The sequence below is a fragment of the Wyeomyia smithii genome, chromosome 2 (genome assembly GCF_029784165.1).
Source record: "Wyeomyia smithii strain HCP4-BCI-WySm-NY-G18 chromosome 2, ASM2978416v1, whole genome shotgun sequence".
Classification (NCBI taxonomy): Eukaryota; Metazoa; Arthropoda; class Insecta; order Diptera; family Culicidae; genus Wyeomyia; species Wyeomyia smithii.
In genome coordinates this window covers 18935794-18962510 of record NC_073695.1, presented here as the reverse complement: position 1 = coordinate 18962510, position 26717 = coordinate 18935794, and the positions used below count along the sequence as shown (strand labels likewise).

General features: G+C 39.2%; 1 protein-coding gene across 16 annotated transcripts in view; it reads left to right on the top strand.

Annotated features, from left to right (window-relative positions):
- Positions 1-26717, top strand: part of LOC129722291 (diuretic hormone receptor-like) — a 69897-nt gene that overhangs the window by 18703 nt on the left and 24477 nt on the right. For 8 of the 16 annotated variants that reach the window (XR_008727583.1, XR_008727582.1, XR_008727581.1 and 5 more), the window contains exons 2-3: positions 13644-13930; positions 21189-22040. Coding sequence is in view for 13 of the 16 variants with exons in the window: in XM_055675629.1 (XP_055531604.1) it covers positions 21758-22040 (283 nt within the window). In the remaining 3 variants the exon portion in view is untranslated. The remainder of the gene's footprint in view (positions 1-13643; positions 13931-21188; positions 22041-26717) is intronic. The other 8 variants (XM_055675623.1, XM_055675627.1, XM_055675626.1 and 5 more) reach the window with 4 other exon arrangements.

The window sequence follows — 26717 nt, the reverse complement described above, 5'->3', positions numbered from 1 at the left end:
CCAGATGCTAAAAGTGGTCGTCTTTAGATTCAAAATGGTATCCAGGGTCAATGTTTGGTTTCTATGCATCATCTCGATAACGGAAATATTCATATTGAGTATTTTTCGGACATTTGCGACTGTTTCCAGAAGTTGCCATTTAGCTATTCAAAATGGTGCCTGAGGTCAATTGTTAGCTCCTTGCATCATTCTGGTTCCAGAGATACTCATATTGGATAGTATTTGTTTATTTTAAGCTGTTTTTCACAAACCGGTAGTCGCCATCTTGAATTTAAAAATGGTATTTAAGATAATTTCTGGCCTCTGAGCGTCATTTTGGTTGAAGAAACACCCATATTGGGTGTTATTCGATCATTTCCGGCTGTTTCCCAGAAGTCGTTAACCTAGAATCCAAAATGGGGTCTTTGGTCGATTTCAGCTGCTGTGTATCATTCTAGATCCGGAGATGCTCATGTTAGACGGGAATCGTCCATCTTCGGCTGTTCTCCAGAAACCAGAAGTTGCCATCCTACAATGGTGTCAATGGTGTCTGAGGTCAATTTTTATCTTCTTGCAACATTCTGGCTCCGGAGATTCTCATATTGGGTGGTATTTGATCACTTTGGGCTGTTTTTTAGAAACCGAAAGTCGTCATTTTGCCTGTGAAATCAATTTCTGTCATCTGGGCGTAATTCTGGTTCCGAAAAAATTTATATTGAATGGTATTTGGTCATTTCCGGCTATTTACCAGACACCGGAAGTCACCATGTTAAAATTCAAGATTGTGTCTGTGAACAATTTTTAGCTTCTGTCCATCTTTCTGATTCCGGAGATACTCATATTTAATGGGAATCGTCCATTTCAGGCCGTTTTCCAGAAACCGGAAGTTGCCATCTTACAATTCAAAATGTTGTCTGAAGTCGATTTGTGGCTTTTCGGAAATACCCATATTGGGTGGTATTTGGTCGTTTGCCGCTGTTTTTCTGAAACCGGAAGTCGCCATTTTGAATTTCATAATGGCATTTGAAGACAAGTTCGATCGATTTTAGCTCCTGTGTATCATTTTAGATCCGGATATTATTATATTGGGTGGAAATCGGCCATTTTTGGCTGTTTTCCAGAAACCGGACGTTGCCATCTTACAATCCAAAATGTTGCCTGAGGTCGATTATGGAACAAATTGGGAAACAAATAAAACATAAAAACATTCACATGCCAAATTTGGTTCCATTTACTCGGTTAGTTCTCGAGATGTGCAGAAATTTGTGTTTCATTTGTATGTCACCCTTTCCTTTCAAAAGAAGGAGGGGTGTCAAAATATTATGGACATATTTTTTACTACTAAAAACATTTACCTGCCAAATTTGGTTCCATTTAGTTGATTAGTTCTTGAGTTGTGCAGAAATTTATGTTTCATTTGTATGGGACCCCTCCCTTCCAGAAGAGGGAGGGGTCTCAAACTATCATAGGAACCTTTATCGCAATCAAAAATCCCTACATACAAATTTTCACGTCGATCGGTTCGGTAGTTTTCGAGCCTGTATGGATCAGACAAACAGACAGACCGGACTGCATATTTATATGTATAAGATTACAACATCAATATTTTAGAACCTAAAGAGTGAATATACATTTATTAGATTGAAGCGTTCATGTAAATCTATTTAAACAAATAAAAGTTTGAATGAGAAAGGCTGGGTCTGACCGCTAGGTGGATTAATTTAGGTTTTTAATGTACTTTTGTGGAAGTTTCTACAGATGGCCACTAAAAATCATTTTTTTAAATATAACATTTAGTGGTGATTTTCTAAAATTTTCCAATGTTCTACATTGTTGTTTACTATCACAAAAGACACAATTTCATCGAAAAAAGTTTATTTTTATCTCTCATATTTCATCGGTTATTGACGATTTTTATTGAAACAGTGCATTGTTTACTAACATTTACTAACAGATATCTATAAAATCTGCAAATATCTGCAGATAAAACCTTTTCTATATTTAAGTATAAGAAAAACGTCATTTAGTCCAGATATAGGTATTTGTCTCTCGCTGTCTCCTGTGCAAGTATTTGTAAATAAATAAGTACATTATTTTAATAAAAATCTTTAATAACTAAATAAACTTGAGAGATAAAATTAAACTTTTTCCGGTGAACTTGTGTGTTTTATTGTAGTTAACAACATTATAGAACATTGAAAAATTTTAGAAAATCTTTAAAAAAAAGTTTTATTAAAAAAATGATTTCAGGAGGCATTCTAGAGAAAACTTCACAATAGTTCATTTAAATTTAAACAAGTATAGTGTCTTCGACAAAGTTGTTACTTACAAAATGTGCTAGAACTTTACTCAGCAAAGTGGATTTTTATATGTAAAATTGAGGAAAATAAAACTCATTTCTCACTTTTAGGTAGATTAATCACAAAATTCTAACTTCTAAAAAATCGAGAATAATTAATAGAACAACTTTACTGAAAACACTATTGCTCCAAAATCATTATTTTTTGAGTTAAGAGTAATTAGTGTAAATTACGGCATTATTTTAATAAAAATCGTCAACAACCAAAAAATTGTTTGTTATTCAGAAATATTGTATGTTTTATTGTAGTAAAGAGTTTTGTAGAACATTCGAAAATTGTAGAAAATCACTATAAAAAGTTAAATAGCAAAAAAAGATTTTTAATAGCAATCTATAGAAAACTCCACAAAAGTACATTTAAATAAATAGATAGAAGTATGATGTCTTCAACAAAATTGTTTCTTTTGAAATTTGCAACAAGTTTGCTGAACAAAGTGGATTTTTATATTACAAAATGAAAACAGTAAAACTCGTTTCCCACTGTTGAGTGTATTAATCATGGAATTGTAACTTCTATAATATGGAGAATAATTAATGGAACAACTTTGCTGAAGACGTTACGGCTCTAAAATCAACGTTTTTGGGTCAAAACAATTTCGATCACGTTTTTGGAGCTTTGGAAACAGTGTGCGCCGTTTTCTTTGGATGAAATGAGAAAAATAACACTACCCACAAATGAAAATTATTTAGCACAAAATCAGACATTTCCACCTAACTATAAGCAGTTTGATTATTATCTGTCTCAGCTTGTTCCATCACGTTTCACAGGGTGCGCCATAATGATTACAACAAGAAACAGAGGACCGTTAACCACGTTTTTGGCAAGTGAGAGAAAACTTTTGAAATAAAAAGAATTAATTGAGTAAAAACAGTAAAAAAAACAACAACTCATTCACATTTTTCTTCAAAAACTCATTCAGGTAGTAATCATCATCGATTTTTACTCTTTTTTCGATGAAAATCAGCTCAGTTCGCGAATCGGCGGTCACTCCAGCAAAAACCATCACAGAAGCTGGGTGAGACGAGCGAAGGATCGTTCTTCCAACTAAATCAGCATCTCCAGATGTCCGTGCGAGCACTCGGTCGTTTTGCGGGTTGTGGGCTTGCTTAGCGTTGTCAGGTGCTCGCAACGAATGGTCCGGGCAAAAAGATCCTTGCATCGCACGAGCTTTTTTGTTGTCTGCGCGTCGGAAAGAGCCTGTTTTTTTCTGGTATTTGTATGGAAACAGTTGTTGTTGCCTTTGTTTTTTGTTTTTTACTAAATAAATTATTTTTATTTCAAAAGTCGGTCATGTTTTTGGAAAGTAAGAGAAAACTTTTGAAATATCTGTTTCTTGTTGCAATAATTATGGCGCACCCTGTAGATATGTCAATATCAACCAAGACATACTGCTGGCACCATCTATTGACAAACAGTGAGAACTTCGTTGCGCACCCAATCATAACTTTGAGCTGTTTCGATTTTCAATTTTCTTTATTTAAGTAAATAAATACCCACTCTAGATGCGTTAATTGTTTTATCAAAAAGATTTTTTAGATAATGTTTGGATATTCTAGCAAATGTTTAAAAAAAATGTGAATAAAACCACCCATTTAAAACCTTAATCCTATAATGGACGCTTAGAAAGCACACCGAATAAAATCTTAACTCCTGTACCGTACACTCCTGTACAGCGCATATTTTCAAATATTTTGCTTACGAACGTGCCAGGGGGATGCATGAAACGTGACGAAACGAAATCGAAGAATTTCGAGATTGGGATGGGACGTGATGAGACGCAATCGAAGGATAACAGGTTTTTGTTGTACCATTATAATGTAATGATAACAGTTATTCATTATGTAGTATGAATCTTATAGGAAGAAGTTGTATTCAATATAGCAAAACAGATCATCGTTTGAAACATTTTCGACTACATAAAGTTGAATGATATAACAACCTTTAAAAGTGCATTTATGCCTGTGATTGATAACTCGTTATATTCCGACATGAATTATGTATCTGAGGCAGACCAATCTTTTTTCGAATTTGCAAAAAATTCATAACAAAATTAATAAAATATTTCTGGTGCCAATTTTTTTAGGATACTGCTTTTTAAACACTATGTATCAGAGTGTGATTTGAATTAACCGCGTCACAAGCTTTTAAACCATATTGAACACTACAGTGGCGTAATAAAGCGGGATTAGAAAAACAGCGGTATGGCGCGCTCACGTCACTCCCTCTCCATATGTATTGCGTTGTAGTAGACGTACGATAGAATATTGAAAAGAGAGAACAGAAGAGAACAACCTGAATGATTGAGTGTTTTCCTACCATCACGCTCGTGGTATCAAATGTCAAATTCGATTTTGTAGCTACAATCGGACTACACTTTTTACCCTGTATCTGCTTTTTTTCACTTTCCGGACTACAATTGTCTGTCTCGGACTACACCTTTCCTATTCCGGACTTCTCCCGAAAGAGACAGAGTGTAGCTAGTTAGGGACGGTGTAGTACTGTCGCCAGGGATGTCATGTAGAAAACCTCATGTAGTTTTCGACGAGTTTTCTACGTAGAATACCTTTAGTAGAATACCTAACCAAAAGCAAGTATTCTACGAGTTTTCTACGAAAACCTGCAAAGAGATTTTTGTGGTGAATTACATGAAGAATAAACGAAACTTAACTTTAAAAATATTTTTTTTTTTCAATTGTGATGATTATTTTGTGTGAATTGAGAACGAATTTGACATTTAAATTCATTGCTTTTAATCTCCATCGATTGAATTTGTTTTTGATGTGTTCATATATTCTCGGATTAGAAAAAGCTCCCGTTCGCAGAATATTCTAAGGCTTTCTAGCCAGTATAAACAACAAACCCAAGTATGTTTAATTTTATCTTCGAAACTTTATATAAATTTGTAAATTAAATTAAGCAGCAATTCAGAACCCAAAAAAAGAGTAATTACTTAACTCTAAACTGAGTAATACTGTACCCAGAAAGTGAGTAACAATCACTCAGTTTTTAAAACGCCTTGTTTCTCAATTATGCGTATTTACGGAGTTTTTGTTTTCCTGTGAGGACTCATGACTGCGAACAGAGATATTGCCCAGGTGTTTTCTGTACTCCGCACTTCCTATTATTGACAGTATCACTATTGAAGTTAGTGATACGCTTATCATTCATATCCGTGCTTGTGTGTAAGTTTCACCTTTCCGTTTCAAGCTTACTACTCTACTATACCGAGCCTCTGTCCCTCCTAACAATATCGCCTAATTACAATTCCCTGGAGAGAACTTTCATACGTTACTCACACCCGTTTTTATTAAAACAGGGACTTAGTCTTGTTACAAGGAGAGTCAACAGAGGCACTGTAGAATTCAGTTTGAAGGAAAGGTACTTGGTGGGAAGCCTGAGAATACCCATGCCAAAGTCCTTTGGCAACCAAATGGTCTGATTCTACTAAGATTCGAACCCACGACCACCCGCTTACCAAGTTACTCAGTTTATAAGTTGTTCCACTTTTTACGAAAATGCGTCAAATCTTACTCATTTTAGAGCTATTTTTACCGAGGGTGTAAAGAATTCTTCCTGCAACCGTTTAAAGTTGCATGGAATTTTTGATGGGCTTTTTTATGTATGCCAGGGGATCCCAACGGTTCAAGATGTTGGGTATGCTCTAAATATATGAGATTTGACAGCGATAGCATAGTACTGTAGAAATCAGGCCCCACATGCGCCTTTGCTGTTGCACTGATTTTGTATGTGACGTATATTATGCGATTTTGCTTTCATTAGCATTTTTGGATGACAACAAATATGTTTTTGAACCGTGAATTACGATTGAAATTATTGAGTGAAAACTTTGTTTGCTTTTTTGAGTTTCTTTACCATTGCTTGTTTCGCCATAATCACAAAATAGTCCGGAAAAACACTTTCTTGCTTCTTCGTGTTTCTTTTTTTGTTATATTAATTCTCCCGTTACTTAAATACACCTGATCAGCGCAGCGAATGGCATTTAATGACTCATACTGTAAATTTTCGAGTGTTTGAGAGTTTTCTACTTGCAAGAGGTTTTCTACCGTAGAACACGTAGAGTACAGTTTTCTACGTAGATTACTTACGAGTCTCAAAAAATCGCGTAGAATACCATCCCTGACTGTCGCGATAACGAATTCGATATAAATAAACCGCTGTGTAGTTCAGTCAATGATCACCGAGAACAATATTCGAATTGTTGTTTATGTCAATGAAAATCGACTTTTCGAATTTCGTTTAGCGGTTAGTCTCAGAAGATTTGTCTTCTCAAGATAAGTCCCCCGGCAAAACATCAGTCCAATCGTGCAGTAGCCTCTTCCCCAGAACCAAGTATAGTTACAAAACTCCATTCCCACAGACAGATAGTCATTTGATACAATCTTCTGTTACTTAGTCTAGAAAAGTATATTTTTCCGAACTTTCTTCGCCATTACAAAGCGCTGATATTAGATATGGGTCATTCCATACGAAGTGACCACGAAAAAGCACAAACTTGGACACGACCATCACAGATTTTGCTCAAAGTTGGGAGGATTATTCATCTACTGTCACTTTGGAAAAATCCCAATTTTGGTGTCGATTGGAATACCCCCCGCTCTCCAGGACCCCCCTCTATATTGCAAAGTCGCGCAATTTTTGTCAAAAATCTCTTTTTTCTTTTGAAGTAAATTACTTCTCTCAGGAAGTTCGGCTACATAGGGATGTGAAATGAAAATCTAAAACCGAAAAAAGTGAAAAATATGTCCAATTTCAAATGCTAATAAATCGGTTAGTATTCGATGGATTTCCTACGTTCTTGCAGCAATAGATTGGAAAATCTTCTAAGATTCTTCCCAAAATAAGATAATTGTAATTTTATTATTCACACTATTGTGCCATTGAAAATAGTCAAGCCTTGTCAAAACGAAAAATTCGACCTCTGATTGGTCGTTATATGCTTGCTTCCCAAGCACGGTCGACAGGATTATATACCTTGCAATTGAAAACATGATATTTGGCCTACATAAGAGCCTGTTTCAGCCGGAGCCGCTTATAATAGTTCTAGACAGCGACAACAGCAGTCGTCCTTCCTTAGCAGCAGTACTAGCCCTGTGGTTGGTCACCACGTCTCAGGAGCAGCGCGGTTTTTCTCAGCGTGTGTCGCCAGACAGCCATTATTCCCCCCGTGTTGGGGCAGCATGAAGATTGCCATCAGGAAATCCAATTTTGGAAATCAAAATGCCTTTTTGAAGGCAAATAAACAAGTCATTGAAAGTTAATAATTTTTGTCAACGCAAGCAAGTATTCTGTGTTGCATCCTAGCAATTTAAATTTGTCGCACCCGTCTAATTTACTGAATGTGAAATAGCTTCCACAGTGCATGTTGTCCGTGTATCTTAATTCCCCCAATGTTAGGGCAGGTCAAAGGTTGTAATTAGCAACCGATTTTGAACCGCAAAATGCTTTTTTCAAGGCAAATAAAAAAATAATTGAAGGTTAATAATTTTCTGGCATCAACACAAGCAGACATTCTGTGCGGGATGCAATCAAATTCTGTTGTAGTTGTCCAATTTTTACTTTATTTAGTAATCCCCCACTGTAGAAGCAGCGCAAAGGCTACGATCAGCATGACCAACTTTCAATAACAAACGGTTAACGTTTATTCACTAAAAATTCATCCAATTCAAAACAGGTTTTTGTCTGAGTACAATAATTTGCACAAAAAGACATTAAAAATTTTACCGCATTATTAGACGCGTTTCTCCAGTCATGCCTCGTGAACGTGAAGGTTCCCTATCACAGACATAGATTTCGTGCTCCAGCACGTTACAACACGTGGAAATTGTCTTTTTACTAGTCCTGCCCATAATTCAAAAATTGGATAATATGCCATTTTTACCAAAATCGAGAAAACAGTTTCTCGTGATGGTACACACCCTAAACAAGGTCCCTACGGAAGCCGATTGTCAAAAAATGCATTTGGGAAGGCAGCAAACGTGAAACAATTTTGGCTAATATTCAGAATAATTGAGAATTTGGCTAATATCCAATATCCAATTTGAACCTGTGGCATGTTCACGAACCAGTGTATTATTACTGAACTGTGTTTCTTCTAACTTTCGAAAGTGTGTTGTAGCTTGGTGGTTACTGGCGACAGGTGAGCGATCGTAAGGCCATTGCATCAAATTTGACTTTTTCACGAAGAATATTTGATGCTACAAGAATTTATTTGTTGTACTGCGAAACCCAATGATCAAAACGTGTGACTGTTTCCTTCTGTCATAAACCTTTACATTTAAAAAAAAATGATATTTAGCTCTTTGATTAGGAGTATTATTAATAAAGATAAGATTTAGATTTCATTTTGGATTTGATGAGAAAAAATAGGAAAGTGGATTGTGAGATTACCATGAATAATAATATTTTCGTTATATTATTATATTGCCGCACGTAACAATTGTCTCGTCATCCTTTTCATCCTCACTTGTGCTTCCGTGTTGTTTTATTGAATTTAAAACCATTTGCATCACCAACGAGTACGAGATAATTCACATCGTATGGATATAAGCCGAATTGCACACCGTTTTGTCAACTGACCTTTCGTTTATAATTGAAAAAAAAAACGGCTTCTATGTTAAAAATACGTGGCGGATGGAATTTTTCTACAGATTTCTCTGTTTCAACTCAACGGCAAGGGTCCAGCATATATGAAGGGTGACATACTCAATAAAAAAGTTGTCATGAGCAGTCAAAATATGTTGTACCGATAAAAAACTTTCAAAGGCGTTAGTCTCGATTTGATGCCTACGGCATATTAGCCAATTTTTGAATTATGGGCATTCAAAAATAGTGCAACATTTCTTGGAAGTGTTTTATTATTCTCGGGTAAGAGACTACGAGTGCATTTATTGCATTTATTGAGAAATCCATCGGTAGTGTATTCAGTGCTATGTCTAAATATATGAACGCCAAATACAAGCGTGATGCTCGGAAACGCGCAAAGGACCAGCATGGGGGAAGTGCATCGAAGAAACCAAGTACCAGTACGGAGGTCAATTTAAAAGCAGCCAGAGGTAACACGTGTCCAACCTCTGGTTGGGACGTTGGAGAAGGGCCTTCTACTAGAGGTAGGAGAAATCGAACCATTTTTAGGACAACCAAACAAATGAATTGAAGATTTAATATTTTCTTGTTCTGAGCTTTAACCAAAAGTTAATTATCTTAATTTGAATTCACATGTACATATACTCTGACTGTTGAAACTTGTTTGCGCCGCAAAGAGTTTGTACTTTTCCTGTTCAGTGAGGTCGTATTTATATGTGCAAACTGAAATTGAGTAGTACTTCAACTTCGTTTGCACAGAATTTTCAATACTGCCAATGAGCGGTCAACATTTATTTACTAGGAAAAATGACTGACACGAAAGCAGCCGGGTTATCTTTCTTGTAAAAGTATTCTACTTCAACCTTGCGGTCGTGGCTTTTCACACAACCTTCCTGTGATTTTTTTTCTTACTTTTCGGAATAAAACCAACATGTTTTTCATTCTCAGTCGATAGTAAAGCAAGAAATATATGGAATCTGATATTTAACTCAAAAATGATGAAAATCCATGTGGGACTAACATGCGATTATAGGCAGTATAGTGCTACCAAACAACACTCTTTGAATTGAGGAAAAGGATCATTTAAACAAATGACTCTGCTTTTTTCTCTCTTACCTCACAGAAGAGGCAAAGTAAACTCTCTTAATCACACGGCCTGTTATCAGAGCCAGTGCTACAATCCTGCTGATTCTATCAGTGTCTTCCAGCCGAGAGTCGTAAATACTAAACCTACGCTAAACCAGAGTAAAGATCCACAGCTCAAGCAAACATCTAAACATTTCACACGTTGTAACAAAATTTGCTGGTTCCGCGCGCCCCACTGTGAAATCACATAAAATTCGCGGTCAGTTTGTTTAATTTGATCCCTATGACAACACCCGTATCATCACCGCAGTCAACCAGTTCGAAGGCTAACATCAAAGTGTAAGCGTTGTTCTGTTAAATACCTACCCGTGTCGAAATGAATTCCATTCCCATTTTAGCACCTTTTCCAAGAATGCGCGATAGCGGCGGTGATGTGATGCTGTTGAAACCACAGCTAACGTTTCCACTGCTGCAGCGGTTGTCCGATCAGTTGGACGAAATAAAATCTTCATTGTGACCTCAAGCTTATTTATTAATTTATTCAATTAAACTATCTCATAAAATGAAAACGATTTTTTTAATGTTTGTCCATAGTACAAATCAGTAATAATCCATCACTTGGAGATTTAACAGAAATCAATACAGAAGTTTAATACCACCATTTGCTTCGGAAAACCATCTGTTACCAACTTACCTAAACCGACCTGAGGAATGAAAAGTAAACAGGCCCGACTGAAAATCGTAAAATTTTAGTCGTTTTAAACCTTCTTTGAATTACAAACCGGATTTCTTTCAGCACAATAATGGAACACATGAAAAATGTGAAATGATCAAAAAATGAAAACACAAGAAAAAATTCTGATGTCGCGTAGATTCCTACATACAGTGACAGTGAAACAGGGTGTCCATAAATGAACTATAAAATTTGACTCATCTTACCAATCGGGTATCTGCACACTCTCGAAGAACATGTGGGTGATTATGGCAGCGTTGATTGCGACGTGATATCATGAAATATCAGTACCATCGTGTTCGCATTACTCTCTCACACGTTACACTGCTCACCGCACTTCAGTCGCCGAAATGTATTCATAGCTGCACGTAAATGTATAATAAACCGACACGGTGCACCCGAATAAATATGCAGGGCTACGAAAAGCGTGAGCAAATAAATAAAATTATTACCAGTTGAACTGGCGGACTTATGTATGCTATCAAATTTGCCGACAAGTGTTGATAGATACTAATGCAGTGAACTATTACCAGCTAGCTGCCAATTTTTTGAAGTTTGGAGCGGGAAAATGATAGTATAAACAATTTTTTTTTTGGGTAATTGCATCGCAGTAAACAAATTTTCTCGATTTAATTAATTGAGTCGAATGAAGAAGTGTGTGAGCCAGTCAAAATATTTGCAAACCATGTGAGATCAGAGGAATTACTAACCGCGCTGTTGATGTATGTTTATTTCTGAAAAGCGTTCAAAATTTTTTAGTTTCGAAATTACTTCAACTTTGTTTTTCTAACTAAAAATTGTAGCTTCATGTTTCAACCTCGAGAGCATAATAAATGATTGTTTTATTTTTTATTTTTAATGACTCAACAACAATGACTTTACAACATTATCTACAACTTTGCTGAATACACCATTTCGCTAAAGTGCAAGACTGAAAAGTTAGATTTTTCAGCGCCTCTAGCAGCAAAGTTTCGTACAAAAATATATTGTCATTCTCTGAGATTTTCTATATAATAAATTTCTCAATGAAACCAGTATTTGAGGGCTAAATGAAAAAGTTTATGATTTCGAACTCTCGTACCACTGTGCAGTTGTAGGAGGTGACACTGATGGATTTGGCAAGGTACAATTATTTTTATTTATTTTTTCTCCTGTTTAACGAATGTCTCGCAAAAAAATAAACCAGGAAGATGTGTTTACAAACAGCAAATGCTGTCCAAAGCTTGCATAGCTGACCAGTTACGAAAATAGATAAGATTACAGACGTTCGCTACTGCATGAATAACGGAAATTTATTTGATATATTTTATTGAAAATCAGAGCTACCTAGGCACAAAAATATCCTTTGGTAAATCTCAAACTCAAAAAATCCAAACTCAGATTCGGTAATATTATAGGTAGTGTGATGTAAATTTAACTGGTCTTGAGATGTGTAAACTTTCGGAGGCCAAAAACGCCTTTATTTCTTACAAAAGCCTGCGCGTTAAGATGTAATCACCATGAAACAATAAACAAGACTAGAATCCACTTCGATAGAGATAGGACAAAAATAACAATAAAATATGTTGACGTCTCTACCAATTTAACCCTAGAGTTACAACACTGAAATGAACTTTGAACGCTGAAAAAAAACTACGCATCGTTACAATTGATTGTTGTGATTTCGGAACGTTTGGTATCACTTTCAGCCAGGACAGATCCATGTTTGTGCGTCTGCTTTTGTTGATTTAGATTTAACTGTAGATAGCGTAAAAATCCAGCCCCGTCTCGTTCGGTGTCTGGGGAGATGAAAAAAAATAATCTCAGCCATAAAATCATAGCCACACCGGGCAGACGTACAGTTATATAAATCGCTGTCGCTCTGCTATGCTCCATTTTACACGGGAAAAAGTTTCTGCCCGATCTTATTTGTAACTTTTGTCTGCAGAAATTTCGGCAAAGAAAAAAAGCATAAACCAATGCGCGAAGATGGAGTAAATATGATGAGATAGCAATATTCGTTGGTTTCCTCCAGGGGGGATTTACCGCTGTCAAATTTCATATATGTGTGCGTTATCGCAGATCAACTCTGGTCCATGAAGTTTGTTGGTCCATGACGTTTGATAAATTACCAATGTGACGATAATCCATCACCAATTTTCGTTAAAAACTTGTTGCTGTCCCAAAATTTCACTACGGAACGCATTATTAATAAAAGTTTTCCGCTATTTCTCGAGTTTTGTTAAAAGAAAACGTTCCATTTTACTTCGATCAAAACGACAAAAACTAAAACATACAGACGCCTTGTTGCCAAATGTGCTGGTCACGGTTTCACGATATTTGACAGATAGATTCCCCCTGGTTTCCTCTTTTGATTCGAGTAAACAACCGCTCAACTTCTAGGTAAACATATATTCGATATGAACTATGAATGGAAGTGGAAAGAAAAGTAGAAAGAACAAAATAAGACGGTGGGTGCAGGCACAATTGTTGTTTTTTGTGTCTTGAACCTGGAGTTACCAACCATGACAAGAAGAAACCAAATAGCAATGTACTTTTGATTTTTTTTTCTTTTCCGAGTTGCGATAAAATCATCCAATTTTTCATAAATATAGCTCAGTTTATTGTTTCAATTAACATTCACTGCAGCTTTAATTATGTTCCACTTATTTGCAAAGGGGAAGCCACAATCAAAAAAAGATAAACATCACACCAAGCCAACCACCGAACGAGCAAGGAGCAAGCTTTTCATTTCCCTTCGTAGGTTGTACAGTTAATTTCCGCACCTGTTGCCGGCACTGACGGCGCAGCGTTCGCCGCTCCATCGACCGTTCACCCACCTGAATCGTTAAAGATATTTTTAACGGGTCTATATTTATACTCTGCTTTTTTACGTCTTCCAGGCCAATAAATGATAGCACCCACCTCGGTCGCCACCCAGCCGGCCAGAGCAATCAGCAACGGTCGCATGGCAATTTTCCTAGTGACAAACTTTAGCCACACCAGTACTCTCGCAGCGCAACACCGTTCAGCATTATCGTCGGTAGAGTTCATCGTCAACAGTTGGAAGTCGCATTGCAATATCATCGTCGTCCCTTTTCAAAGTAGACAAGCCACCACCGCATCGATGGAGACCCATGGTGGCTAGAGGTGATGTTTGCGCTTCGGTCGTATATTGTTTCGGTCTGAGGTAAACACTCGTCGATTTCACGGTGGGCTGGTGCTGATGAGAAGCTGGATATTTTGATTTTCAGTAGAAAAGACATAATTGCTTAAGTACAACAATGCTTTTGCACGTATCAGTATTATATCGCGTGACCATTGAAAGTGGAATTAAAATAGAGTGGACATTTTTGCTAAATCATATGATTTCGATGAGCGCCGGGTGGAAAAAGTTTCCTTTTAACTGCAAAAATAAACCATGAAATTTTGAAGTTGATCCGAGTTCATTGAATGGACCAACAAAACGCTTATATTAAATAAAAATAGATTGTCAAAATAACTGCTGTTTGTATCACTTTATGCAGTTTTTCGTGTACTTTGAACTTCTTAATTATTAACGCATACGGAAAATATATTTTAGTTCATTCCATGAAAACGTTTGTTCTACATATAAAACCTTTTGTTGTATCTGAAACGAAACCAATACGTAATAAATCTGAAGGTACCTTCATGAGAGCTGTCAAAATTGTTACAGATCTATATTAGTATACGTAACGAAAGGTTTTAAAAATGAACGCAAATCAATCTTGCAAACAAATGCTGCATAATATGAATAGTAAATAGCTTACGCAATAACATATACTTACTTACTTTGTTGGCTAACGGACCGTTCACCGGTCTAGGGCCGAACGAATTAGAGATGTCCAGCTTCTTCTGTCTTGGGCAGCCTTTCTCCAGTCTCCTCGTACACCAGCAGATCGTGCATCTACTTCCACCGCGTGCGAGGCCTACCACGGAGCCGACGGCCTCTTCCTGGTTCTCTGCTGAAGATAGTTTTGGCGGCTCTCTCGTCAGGCATTCTGGCTACATGTCCAGCCCACTAAAGTCTGCCCCGCTGTATTACCTTCACTATATCAGCATGTTTGTATACCTGGTACAACTCGTGATTCATGCGTCTGCGCCACACTCCATCTTCCAGTTTACCGCCAAGTATCGATCGCAGAGCTTTACGCTCAAAAACTCCGAGCACTCGTCGATCAGCTTCCTTCAGCGTCCATGCTTCATGTCCGTAAAGGGCCACCGGGAGTATCAGCGTCCTATACAGCGCTAGTTTTGTGCGAGTTTGCAAACTACGGGCCTTTAGCTGGTTACGCAGTCCGTAGAAAACCCTGTTCTTAGCTGCAACTCGTCGTTTCACTTCACGGCTCATAACGTTGTCACATGTCACAAGCGTACCAAGATAAACGAATTCGTCAACCACTTCAAATCGTTCCCCATCTATCTCCACCTCAGCACCAACACCACGGGGACTCCCACACTCTCTGCCAGCTACCATGTACTTCGTTTTGGCAGAGTTAATGACAAGTCCCAATCTCGCTGCTTCTCTCTTAAAAGGTACGAAAGCCTCCTCCACGGCCTTACGGTTGATACCGATGATATCGACGTCGTCCGCAAAACCAAGAAGCATGTGAGATTTCGTGATGATCGTACCGTTTCTTTCGACGTTTGCTCTTCGTACTGCACCCTCAAGAGCGATGTTAAACAGTAGGTTGGAGAGCGCATCCCCCTGCTTCAGTCCATCCAACGTTACGAAAGCGGCTGATGTCTCGCCAGCTATCCGCACGCACGATTTTGATCCCTCCAGTGTCATACGACTCAGCTTTATTAGTTTCGTTGGGAAACCGTGTTCCAGCATGATCTGCCACAGCTCGTTTCTTTTCACTGAGTCGTATGCCGCCCTGAAGTCCACAAACAGATGGTGAGTCGATAAGTTGTACTCCCGGAACTTATCGAGGATCTGTCGCAGGGTGAAAATTTGATCCGTCGTGGAACGCCCTTGTCGAAAACCAGCCTGCTATTCGCCAACAAAGGATTCCGTTAGCGGTCTCAATCTGAAGAAAAGGATACGGGAGAGCACTTTATATGCGGAGTTGAGCAACGTTATCCCTCGATAGTTGCCACAATCCAACCGATGGCCCTTCTTATAGATAGGGCATATGAGGCCTTCCAACCAGTCGTTCGGCATTTGTTCATCCACCCAGATCCTTAGTATTATCTGGTGGATCGCATAGTACAGCCGCTCGTTTTCAGCATAGCTGTCCTCTGCGCTGGCGAACACCTGCTCCTCGTACTCGAGCTTCTTCCGACGGTGGGTTCTATTTTCGGCAGCTCTTGCCACTTTGTATCTCTTTCTGTTCTGACGCGTAGCCGCAGTGAGCATGCGGCTCCTGGCACGGTTCTTTTCATCGGTTGCTCTCTGGAACTCGGCATCGAACCAGCCATTTGGCTGACTTCCACGCGTCGTACCTACCACTTCTCTCGCAGTCGTTTCGATGGCGCCGTGAATACTGCTCCACAGCCCATTTATGTCTTCCACTCCTACCTCCTGCTGTTCTGCGATCAGTTGATCCAGCTCTCTGGCGTATTCTGCTGCCACGCCATCAGCTTTCAACCGCTGAATGTTGAAACGCGTCGTCCCCTCTATGCGAGATTTCAGCACGTTCGACAACCGTGCGCGGATCTTACAAACGACGAGATAATGGTCAGAGTCAATGTTTGGTCCCCGAAAAGACCTAATATCAGTAACAGCCGGAAAGTGCCGACCGTCAATCAGTACGTGATCGATCTGGAAGCAGGCTTCTCCATTAGGATGCCTCCAGGTGTGCTTCCGAATATTCAAACGTGGAAAATAGGAGCTACATATGGCCATTCCTCTGGCCGCGGCAAAGCTTATCAGCCTTAGGCCGTTTTCATTGGTTAACGAGAAGAGGCTATGCCTTCCAATGACCGGACGGAAGAATTCCTCCCTCCCAACCTGTGCGTTTGCGTCTCCGATGACGACTTGTACGTCGTGTTTTGGGTACTCGTCATAGATTCGCTCAAGCTTGTCATAGAACTCATCTATGACTTCATCGGATTTGTCGTTTGTCGGTGCGTAGGTGTTGAATAAACTGTAGTTGAAGAATTTGCCCTTAATCCTCAACACGCATATACGGCCATCTACAGGCCTCCACCGGAAGACTCTTGTTTTCTGATTTACCAGCACTACGAAACCGACGCCCCGTTCTGCTGCTTTGCCGCCACTGTAGTAGATGTGGTACTTGAAAGAAGTGCGTGCAATAGGGTCCACTGCACGGAATTCCATTTCTCCGGAATTTGGCCACCGAACCTCCTGAATCGTTGTGATTTCGACTCCCTGTCGCTGTAGTTCTCACGCAAGCAAGCCAGCTCGCGCCGGTTCATTGAAAGCTCGGACGTTCAAAGTACCCAATTTCCAATCGTTTACCTTCATCTTTTTCCGTGTTCGTAGCCTAGGTCGTTGCCGATTGATCCGTTCCGTATTTCTAAATTCGTTGTTCGTGGTTGAATAAAGGTTTCGGTATGCTACCTTACCAGGGTCGCGATACCTACATCCTGCTGATTGGGCCGCCATCTTAGGTGTAGCTGGCGGGATACAGCATTCCATAATTCAGCCGCCCGCTTCGGGTCAGACGCTGTTGTACGCCGCCCCTATGGGGATGCAGCCGCGTACGACTCCCTTCCCAGTCAGCATACGACCATAGTTTCCAGGGGGTTGGTTACCCGATCTCCGCTAAGGTTACTCGAATTCCGGTCGGCACCACGTGGAGGTTGGGATAGGAGTTGCTGGACAGAGGTGAATGGCCGCATTAGGGTCTCAAGTTACACGTGTCCAGCCATTTGCCAACCCGCAATAACATATATTTTATACGAAATCAAAGTAATTACTCGTTTCAAGAAAAATTTTCAATACCACGCAACACAATTTTGCTTGATAGCCTCGACAGTGGAACACTTCGCTGAATTATGTCCAGATAACGTTGAAACTATGCAAATTCAATTTCAATATTCAAGCGAAAGAAACAACTTATTTTGAAAGGTCGAATGTTATTTTATCATCAATTTATCTATCTATTGTATGTGTGTATGTATGTATGTTCCTGCATAACTCTCGAAGGCCTGAACCGATTTCAACCAAACTTGGCATACGTGTTCTTTGTACAAAGGAAGTGGTCATTGAAATATTGGATAGAAGAAGGGGTCACCCTTAAAGAAGGAGGGGATCAAAAGTAATAAATTTTCATACATAATGGAAACCTTTCATTGAAATTTGATGATTTTCGGGTTCTAGGTCATATTCGGAGGCCGGAAGTTGATGTCCAGAGACCGAAACATGATGTTCGATGCCATTTTCAATCCGAGATGGCGACTTCCGGTTTCTGGGAAGCCATTAAAAACTGTGGAAAACGCTCACAAACCCCCCAATGTTGGTATTTTCGGAGCAAAAATGACTCTTAAGAACCGGTTATCGGTGTCTAACGATATTTTGAAACTTGGGTTGCCGACTTCCGCTTTCTGGAAATCTGCGAAAATTAATAATTGAATTATATACTTGGCAATATGGGTATTTTCGGAATCGGAATGACGTCGTCATACGAAAATCGATGATATATTTCCAAATATTGGCCTTTTTTGAAACGTAGTGACGTCTGTCTGTTTGTCGTGCAAATGTTTCTAGAGAAGTGTTTCAAAACATCCAACCTGCTTTGATCCATTTTTGGAACGATTTCTTGACATATATCTTGCATAATTTGATAACGGAGAGTCCAATCTATTGTTTTGGATGAAAAATAAGTTTGTAAAAGTTGCTGAACCTCAACTATTACCGAATAAAAATTTGGTTAAAAGCATCGATCAAATAAAATAAGAGCTCCCAAAATCCAGCTATTTATCTAAAAAAAAGTTTTGTATGTATGTATGTATGTTCTAGCATAACTCTCGAATGACTGTACCGATTTTAGCCAAACTTGGCATACGTGTTCTTTATACAGAGGAAGTGGTCATAGAAATATTGGGAAGAGGAAGGAGCAACCCCCAAAGGAGGATGGGGTCTTAATTGGTCAGAAAATCGAGTTTTTTCATGCACTGTATGAACTTTTTGAATAAATACAATAGTTTTTAGGCCTTTGGTCATGTCTGGAAACTGGAAATTGATTTCCAGAGACCGGAACATGATGTCGAAAAGAAAAAGTGACAGCTATCAATGAGGGAGGGGGTCCTAATTTATAAGGAAATCAGGTCTTTTAGTGGCCTATGGGAATTTTTTGAAAAGGTACGATAACTTTTATGCCTTCGGTCGGTCATGGCCAGAAGTTGATGTCTAGGGACCGAAATATGATGTCCGATGTTTTTCTAAAACAAAGATGGTGACTTTTAGTTTCTGGGAAGCTGTATACAACTGTAGAAAACGTTTACAAACCTCCAAACATTGGTATTTCCGGAACCATGATGACCTTTAGAAGCCAGAATTTTGTGAAAAACGAATATATTCTCTGCAATATATAAAATTTCGACATCAAGATGACGTCCAGAATCCAAATATTCATGTCCGGCGCAAATTACTTACTATAATACAGAAGAAGGCTTAGACGTAATACTGAATTGTTGTTTTGAAATCAATTCCGCGATTTCTGCTTTCTGTCAAGCTGTGTAAAACTTAGTAAAATGGTTAAATAATGTCCATATTTATAGAAAGAGAACTAAGTGCAGAAAATGACAACGGGCGTCCAACGCTATTTTAAAATTTAAGAAGAAAAATATTCAAATACTCCCTGATATTAGGACTCCCTAAAACCGAAAATTGGTGTTCGAACATTTGGTATAGTGAGGGTTGTTTTTCTGCATTGGAAGTTATTCAAAACTTGAGGAAAATGTGGAAATAGTCCCCGTATCTCCAAATTGTTAATTAATTTATGAAGACTGATGTAGTTGAACATAGCATGATTTTGATATTGTTAACACAAAAAAGTAAAACGAGAAGACAAAGCAAGCAATAATTTTCACTATCAGAGGTGAGCTTAGGCTATTGATTATGTAATTTCAGTGTAATTTGAGTTTATTGTAAGTTAATCGATACCGTCGAGTTGCTGATGAGACAATCCATTTTCCAACGGAATTATTGAACTCACTCGACCCAGTTGGAATGCCTCCGCATCGATTGTTAATCAACGAAAAAGGTGGTATATAAGCAAGTTTATAACTAAAATAGAAATATTATTTGGAATGATTTGTTGGAAAAAATATATGGAAATATAAAAAATTATAGAAAAAGCAGAATTTTATACATGAGCTAGGCCGGGTACATTCAGATAGTACTTAAATAATTCATGTATCGATGGTTCTTTGACGGATTTATTTTCAATCTTTGGGTACCAATGAACTCGGAATGAATTCTAATTTAATTGCAATATATACACTCAGCTAGTCTCGAGATTCGATGCTGGCCTCACAAGTCAGTTGTCGTAGGTTCGAGTTTCTACTCGGGAGAGACTGTTAGTGTCAGTAGGATCGTAGCGCTAGCCCCGCAATTGTCCTGTACACTCAACAATTGACTGCGAAATCTGTGTATACTAAACAGAAGGTCGGGTTCCGAATCGGAATGTAGCACCAAGGCTTTGCTTTGCTTATATAAACTTAAAAGAAACAAGATGTCAGAAAAGCTCTAAGCGTCGCAAAAATGCACAATTTGACACACACACACTCCTAAAATTTGAAACATTTCCGGTGTAGGTTGGTCACGTCAAGTTCTTAAGTTAAACTAGGAGCCTAGGATAGTTTTCTAGTAAAATAAAACTAGTCTCATCAAAATTGATGCATTTTTAGTGAAGTTCTGGCCATCTAAGAATTGATAAAAGTTTGTCTGTCTCAATTATTTTGTCTACCCCCTGTATAAATACACCGAAATGAGCTACAAAACAGAGATTTCACGAGTGTTCACACTGTTGTTCTGGCCAGAAAGTCCTGAATTTCAAAAATTCAGTCGTTATACTGAATGTTATTTATACATTAATATGTAAATAACAAACCTTGTCTTTTTTTTGCATTATATTTGTATTAAATTTTATGAAATTAAAAAATCGATCTGATTTAAAATTTAATGCAGATTGATTTTGATGTGATGAAAGGTGTTATGTTCCTTAATTAGGCATAGCTATTACAACCACAAAGAGTTATTGAGTTACGAGACAAAGTTGCAATTTACTGGAACAATTGATATGACAACGCTTATCTTTGTTGTATGAGAAAAAGGATCCAGCTTCTAACCCACCGTGAACAATTTTGTGAGCGACAAGCGAGCGATTCAATAGATCTTATTTTGTGGAAAAGAAGAAACGATTCTGCAGTGCAACACGCTGACTGCGTGCTGGTGTAGAACAATGGAAGCGAGCATCGAAAGAAACAATATATTCAAGTTTTTATTGCCCTAGGTTCGATCGGTGCAAGGCGTGTCAAACGTGGTGGAAGAGAAAAAAACGCTAAAATATGTAAACAAAATAAAAACTGAATGTGAAAACGAACAGCAAGCAGTTACAACGACTTGCGACGGCCAGCGGCAGTTCGGTTCGGTTCAGTGAAATGTGCCTACCTGCCTTAAGCACTGCAGAATTTTCGAACCGCGCTGCTGTCGCGCGTGCCGAATTGCGCGTGCTCCTACTAACCGTCGTCGTATCTTAACTTCCTCGCGCGCCCGCAGGCGGAGTCTGCCTGGGTTCGCTACAAGCACGTTCGTAGTTGGAATCAGTTTCGATTAGAGTAGAGGTGCGACAACACTTTTTGTTAGGTTTTTTCCCCGATGTTGTAACGAGACTTTGTGGGAGGCGGGCGATTTGTGAAGAACTACTCTACGTCAGCGGTTTTAGTGATTGTTAGCAAACAAATATGTTTAAAAAAGGTGATCGAAATTATCTCCTGGGTCATCATCCAGTGTAGCAAGTGTAGATAGTGAAAGCAAAACTTTTATGAGAGTGGAATAGTATCAGTCGAAAAGATAGATAAAATGAAAGAATTTACCAACATGGATGGCAGTGACTTCGGCGCCGGTGACAGTGGCAGCAGCAGCAGCAGGGAAGACAGCGGTGACGGATTTCACCTTTCGACGGATAGCAACGAATCCGCCGAGGTACGATGCCTTATGCAGTGGCAATCGGAAGGACTGCTGACGGATGCTGCTTGCCCGTCGTTCTTCGATTCCGTGTCTTGCTGGCCCCGAACACCGCCGGCGACTCTAGCTGTGCTGCCATGCTTTTCCGAGTTCAAAGGAGTGCAGTACGATAGCACACGTGAGTAAAATTTAAAATTGTTTATAGTTGTATTCATGAAAATCCATAACACCTGGTATTTGATTTTGAATATATTTTTTGACGAATTGCCAATTCTCATAGATTGATTAGAAAAATTACGGTGTCGATAGCGCCATGATTTGGAATTAAAAAAGAAAAAACATCGTTAACATTTTGTGCTCCAAATCTGCACTACTAATCTGTTAAGATTCTGTTCCACAAACACAAACAGTTTCTTGAATATGAATATTTCAATGTTTCGATTCAGTCATAGTAATTTCTATTATAATCAAAAACAAATTGTCTAGTTTTTTTCTACTTTGGGAGGTCCCGACAATGCAGCGTTTCGTTGTACCTTTCTCTACTGTGAGATGCAGTAAAACAATTTCGGCAATTACAATCGGTGTCTGTTATTTTTACCTAATTGTATCACAGCAAATTATAAATCTAATTAATAGTCTCATTTCGACCACGTTGCCGGGAAGATTAATCAACAAACCGCATTCAAACTCGATATTCAACTCACAGCAAACATACAAATTACACATTAAGAACATTCCGCCATATCCAGCGACAGCTGTCATCGATCAGCTGAAATCTCTCGCAGTACCACTTATCGAGTCGTCAACTCACTTAACGCTTCTTGACGGTATCCTTTCTTGTCTCACACCCACGCAGCTGAAATGTAGAAACCAGTAGATTCGCTCGTGTACTTCTCGGTGCGTTTCCATTCACACCTCTCGCCGTGGGGACGTGCGAAGTAAACGTGTCGTCACCGGAGGTTCTTTTGAAATATGATTTTCATTTGGCGCTTCCTCCGGCATGAGTTTAGTTTGTGTGGCAAAATGGTTAGCGTAGTGATTGAAATCTAATAACATCTTCATTTAACGAAAAGCGGTACTCGAAGCAAAAAGATGCTCCAACGCCACTCGAAACTACCAACAATAGAATGTGAATGTTGCCTTTGCCTTTTTATAAATGTTGTATCTGTCATAAAAACCCCTGTTTTGAAGAGATCACGTCCTTCTAGTATCGCCTACAAACCAGACTCTTGTGCAGGCGTCGACCTACGAAAAGTGAGATGAAACAAAAATCCCCTTAATAGACATTTCAATTCCAATCGAAACACTTTTGATAAGAGGCGAACAAGATTAAACGCTTCACCTTCAGCAGTATCCGGAATAACGTTCCGTGGGATTTCCGTTTTCCGCTGAATTTTTCTGCTTTCTGCTAATATAGGCCCGCTATCAATTTTACCTGGAAGGAAAAACGGTCTGGCGAAGCTCGTCTGTCTCCTACAACCTGAGAGGCGTCAGCCAGATGGCTATCGGCTGGTTTCATTTGTAAAGATAAAAATTTTCCACTTTAGAGAGCACCACTTTAAACAAAAAACGATTCAAATTACTTTTCCATTTGATGGGTCGGCTCTTGTTGCTTCGCTACGATGTGGCTTCGTCTGGCAGAGTCGACCGACAGGCTGAAATAGAGCTGCACGCGACAAAAGCTTCGTGAACAATCTTAAGATTTACTGGGAACAGAAAAAAGCGATCGTAGGCTCGCATAGATTCAATTAGCTCGACAATCATCAGAAAGCGAAATTAAATAGAAATTTATTGAAAAGAGCGTAGTTCAATTTTTCACCAACAACGCTTACGAAGATGGCTGGCGAAAGCATTTCATTTCCCTTTCGCACCATGCCACTTACGCTATTGTTCAGCTAATTTTCCACTCTTGCGCTAAAGCCACAAAACCATAGAGCAGGAGGGGGCACTAGAGAACGGAACGCGTGCCGACTGTGCGATGCTGTCAATTGTAAAAGCAATCGTCCTACCACCAACCAGCGGGAGCTCTCAACTTTATGACAATTGATACTTACACATGGTTGTGGAGGCAAGAGAGGGAAGATTAACAAAAGCGCATTTACCATGCTGCCTTCCGTTTCCTTTCAAATTCATTTCAACCCGGTTTTTCTCTGGATTCGCATCGCAGGGTAGTTTACGTAGATAGCAGTGGTTCAAAGCGGTTGGATTCAAGCTTAAGTTAGATTTTTTTCTGATTCAATTTATTTTATGTACGAACTTGTTCGATAATTTTATAGAATATCGAAAGTTTAGAAATTGGCGAAAAGTTTTTTAACTGCGAGAAAAATCGCCGCGAAAAAATTCATTTTATTTTATATCTATTTTGGTCTTTTCAAACCGAGTTTTCCTAATGGGCAATCCACATACCACGTGGACAGATTTTTACCGATTTTGACCCCTCCCCCTCATTCTGACAGCTGCCCATATAAATTCTAAAAAAATTGTATGGACCGTAGACATTTGCCAACTAACCCCCCCCCCCCCCGCAAAGCTGTCCACGTGGTATGTGGATGGCCCCTTAGCTATCCTGAGACTATTTCATGCGTGTTATCACAAAAGGTGAATTTTAAAAATAGCTTGAGCTTGAGAACTGCACATTTCTTACTTCTCCGTGTTGGATCTGAGCTAGTGTATGGCTACTCGGGATTAGTTTACCATCTTCAATGTATAACAATTCAGTAGCGGAGGACTGGCAACAAGGCCCGCTAAGTGTTGTGCGTGTTTTATCTCTACGTATCGCTGTAGTCTACTTTCGTAGCTCTTCGCAATAAGCCGAAACATTAAGCAATATTATGGCTATCGTCTATTATGGCTAACATACATTATGGCTTTCGTCTATTATGGCCATCGTACTGTATGGCAATCATCTTTATGGCAGTTGTCTGTATGGAAAACGTCCGTATGGCTATCGTATAAATGGCTGTTGGCGGGTCCCCCATTCTAACATTCCTTCCTTATTGAAGGCTTCGTGCGGTACTGGCATAACTCGAAGTTCAGAGCTCCAAGAGAAACGGGATTGAAAAGTTGGCGTTTAAAATTACCTTTATAGTCTACAAGAAATCTATGAACAAGTTAAAAACTTTCAAAGACATATCGACTTATAACTCAGTTTTTTTGTGGATTTTAAAACAAGTCTTTGTGAAATAAAAGTTAATCATATTTGGTATCATTTGACTTCAACATGGAAAACTTTTAAGTTGTGCCGGTGTTGCACGAAACCGACGATTTCCCCACCTGACTGTAAGGACGTGGCCGGCGCCGTTATTGTTTTATTAAAAATCGGGTCATTGAATGATGCACTGTGAGAAGGAATTACCACTCCCAGTAGTTCTTTCAGTTGATTTATTGTGCATCTTGAGTGGCTCGGACCCATCACGGAGTAGCAACCATTGATATGTACAGTCAGAACTAAACTAAGCTTCATTTTATAACAGTTCAGTAGCTTCCGCTTTGTATAGATTGATAACGGCACCACCTACGTCCTAACGTTCGCTAGGGTAAGGAAAGAGGTTGTAAGGAAGGAGGTGTAACAGTCGTTGTTCTCGGAGACCGAGTTTATCTCTGCATCTCTACGACTGCGACGGAAAGGAAAAGTTATAACACCGTGGTAAGTGACGAAGTCGAACAATGTTGCGCGCGAAATTAACTTATTAACTCATTAATCAACTCAAATCAACTCACTCAACTTTCTTGTCAAATACCGCGAATCTATGCGAGTGATGAGAGCGAAAATTATTCATTAGTCATCAGGTTAATCATGATATATATCGACCTGACAAAACCTATTCCAATTCGCGACGTGCTTATGTAAAAGGGACGTGCGAACAATCTACGGGTAAACGATCAAACCGAGGCCGAGTTTATCTCTGCATCTCCTAGACAGCGGCGGAAAGGAAGATTTGTGTTATGTCACCATGATAAGCGACGGATTTGAAAAATGTTGCGCGCCAAGCTCGCTCACACGAAAACAAAAGATTAATATCTTACTTGCTCACACCGCGATTCTATGCAAACGACGCTCGCTAAAACCATCTACGGCCTGAAGAATCCCAAGTGTTTGAATATTTGTCAATAACCAAGCCTGAGCAGCTTCGAGAAAGTACTTCGGCGTCATTAGTCATTAGATTGATCACGATATTTATCAATTGGACGAAGCGTACTCAGGTTTGCAATATGCTTAAGAAATGAGCGGGTAATCGTCACCTAAAGGATCACTGTGAGACATGAACAAATATCTGGGTACACCTCTCACTACATTGTGATAACCAAAGCTCGGCGGAAAGCCTAGCATAGTTTGTAACATCTCTGCAACCACGCAGGTGACCTGGGCTCGAATCCCAACGACGACATATGTGTCGATGGTTGTGGGGTGGTGTGATCCACCCACAACCAACCTAACTAGTCTAGATTTAACCCTAGCCGACACATTTTTGAGGTGAAAAATATCTGGGATCACGCCTAACATCGCATGAGGAAGTAAAGCCGTTGGCGCCGGTCCGTTAATCAGCGGGTCATAAGTTAGGGTCCTGGGTGGAGCCGCCTCCCCGGGCGTCTGTGATTGGCAGAATAACAGTGGCGGAACCAAACTGACGGAAAATAAGCAAAAATAAAAAAAAAAGCTCACCCGGGTCGAAGACGTGTTACACAGAAGCATCGTGTACGACCGCCCTATTCTCTTCTACCGACGCAGAAACGCAGCGTCCCGCGCCGATTCCCTCTTGCTTGTCAAATGAATAAACCTTGGTTAACTTCTGAGTATAAAAACTGGCAAAGTTTCATGCATTCGTGGTCCAGAAACTTAGTTCGAAGTTTATTC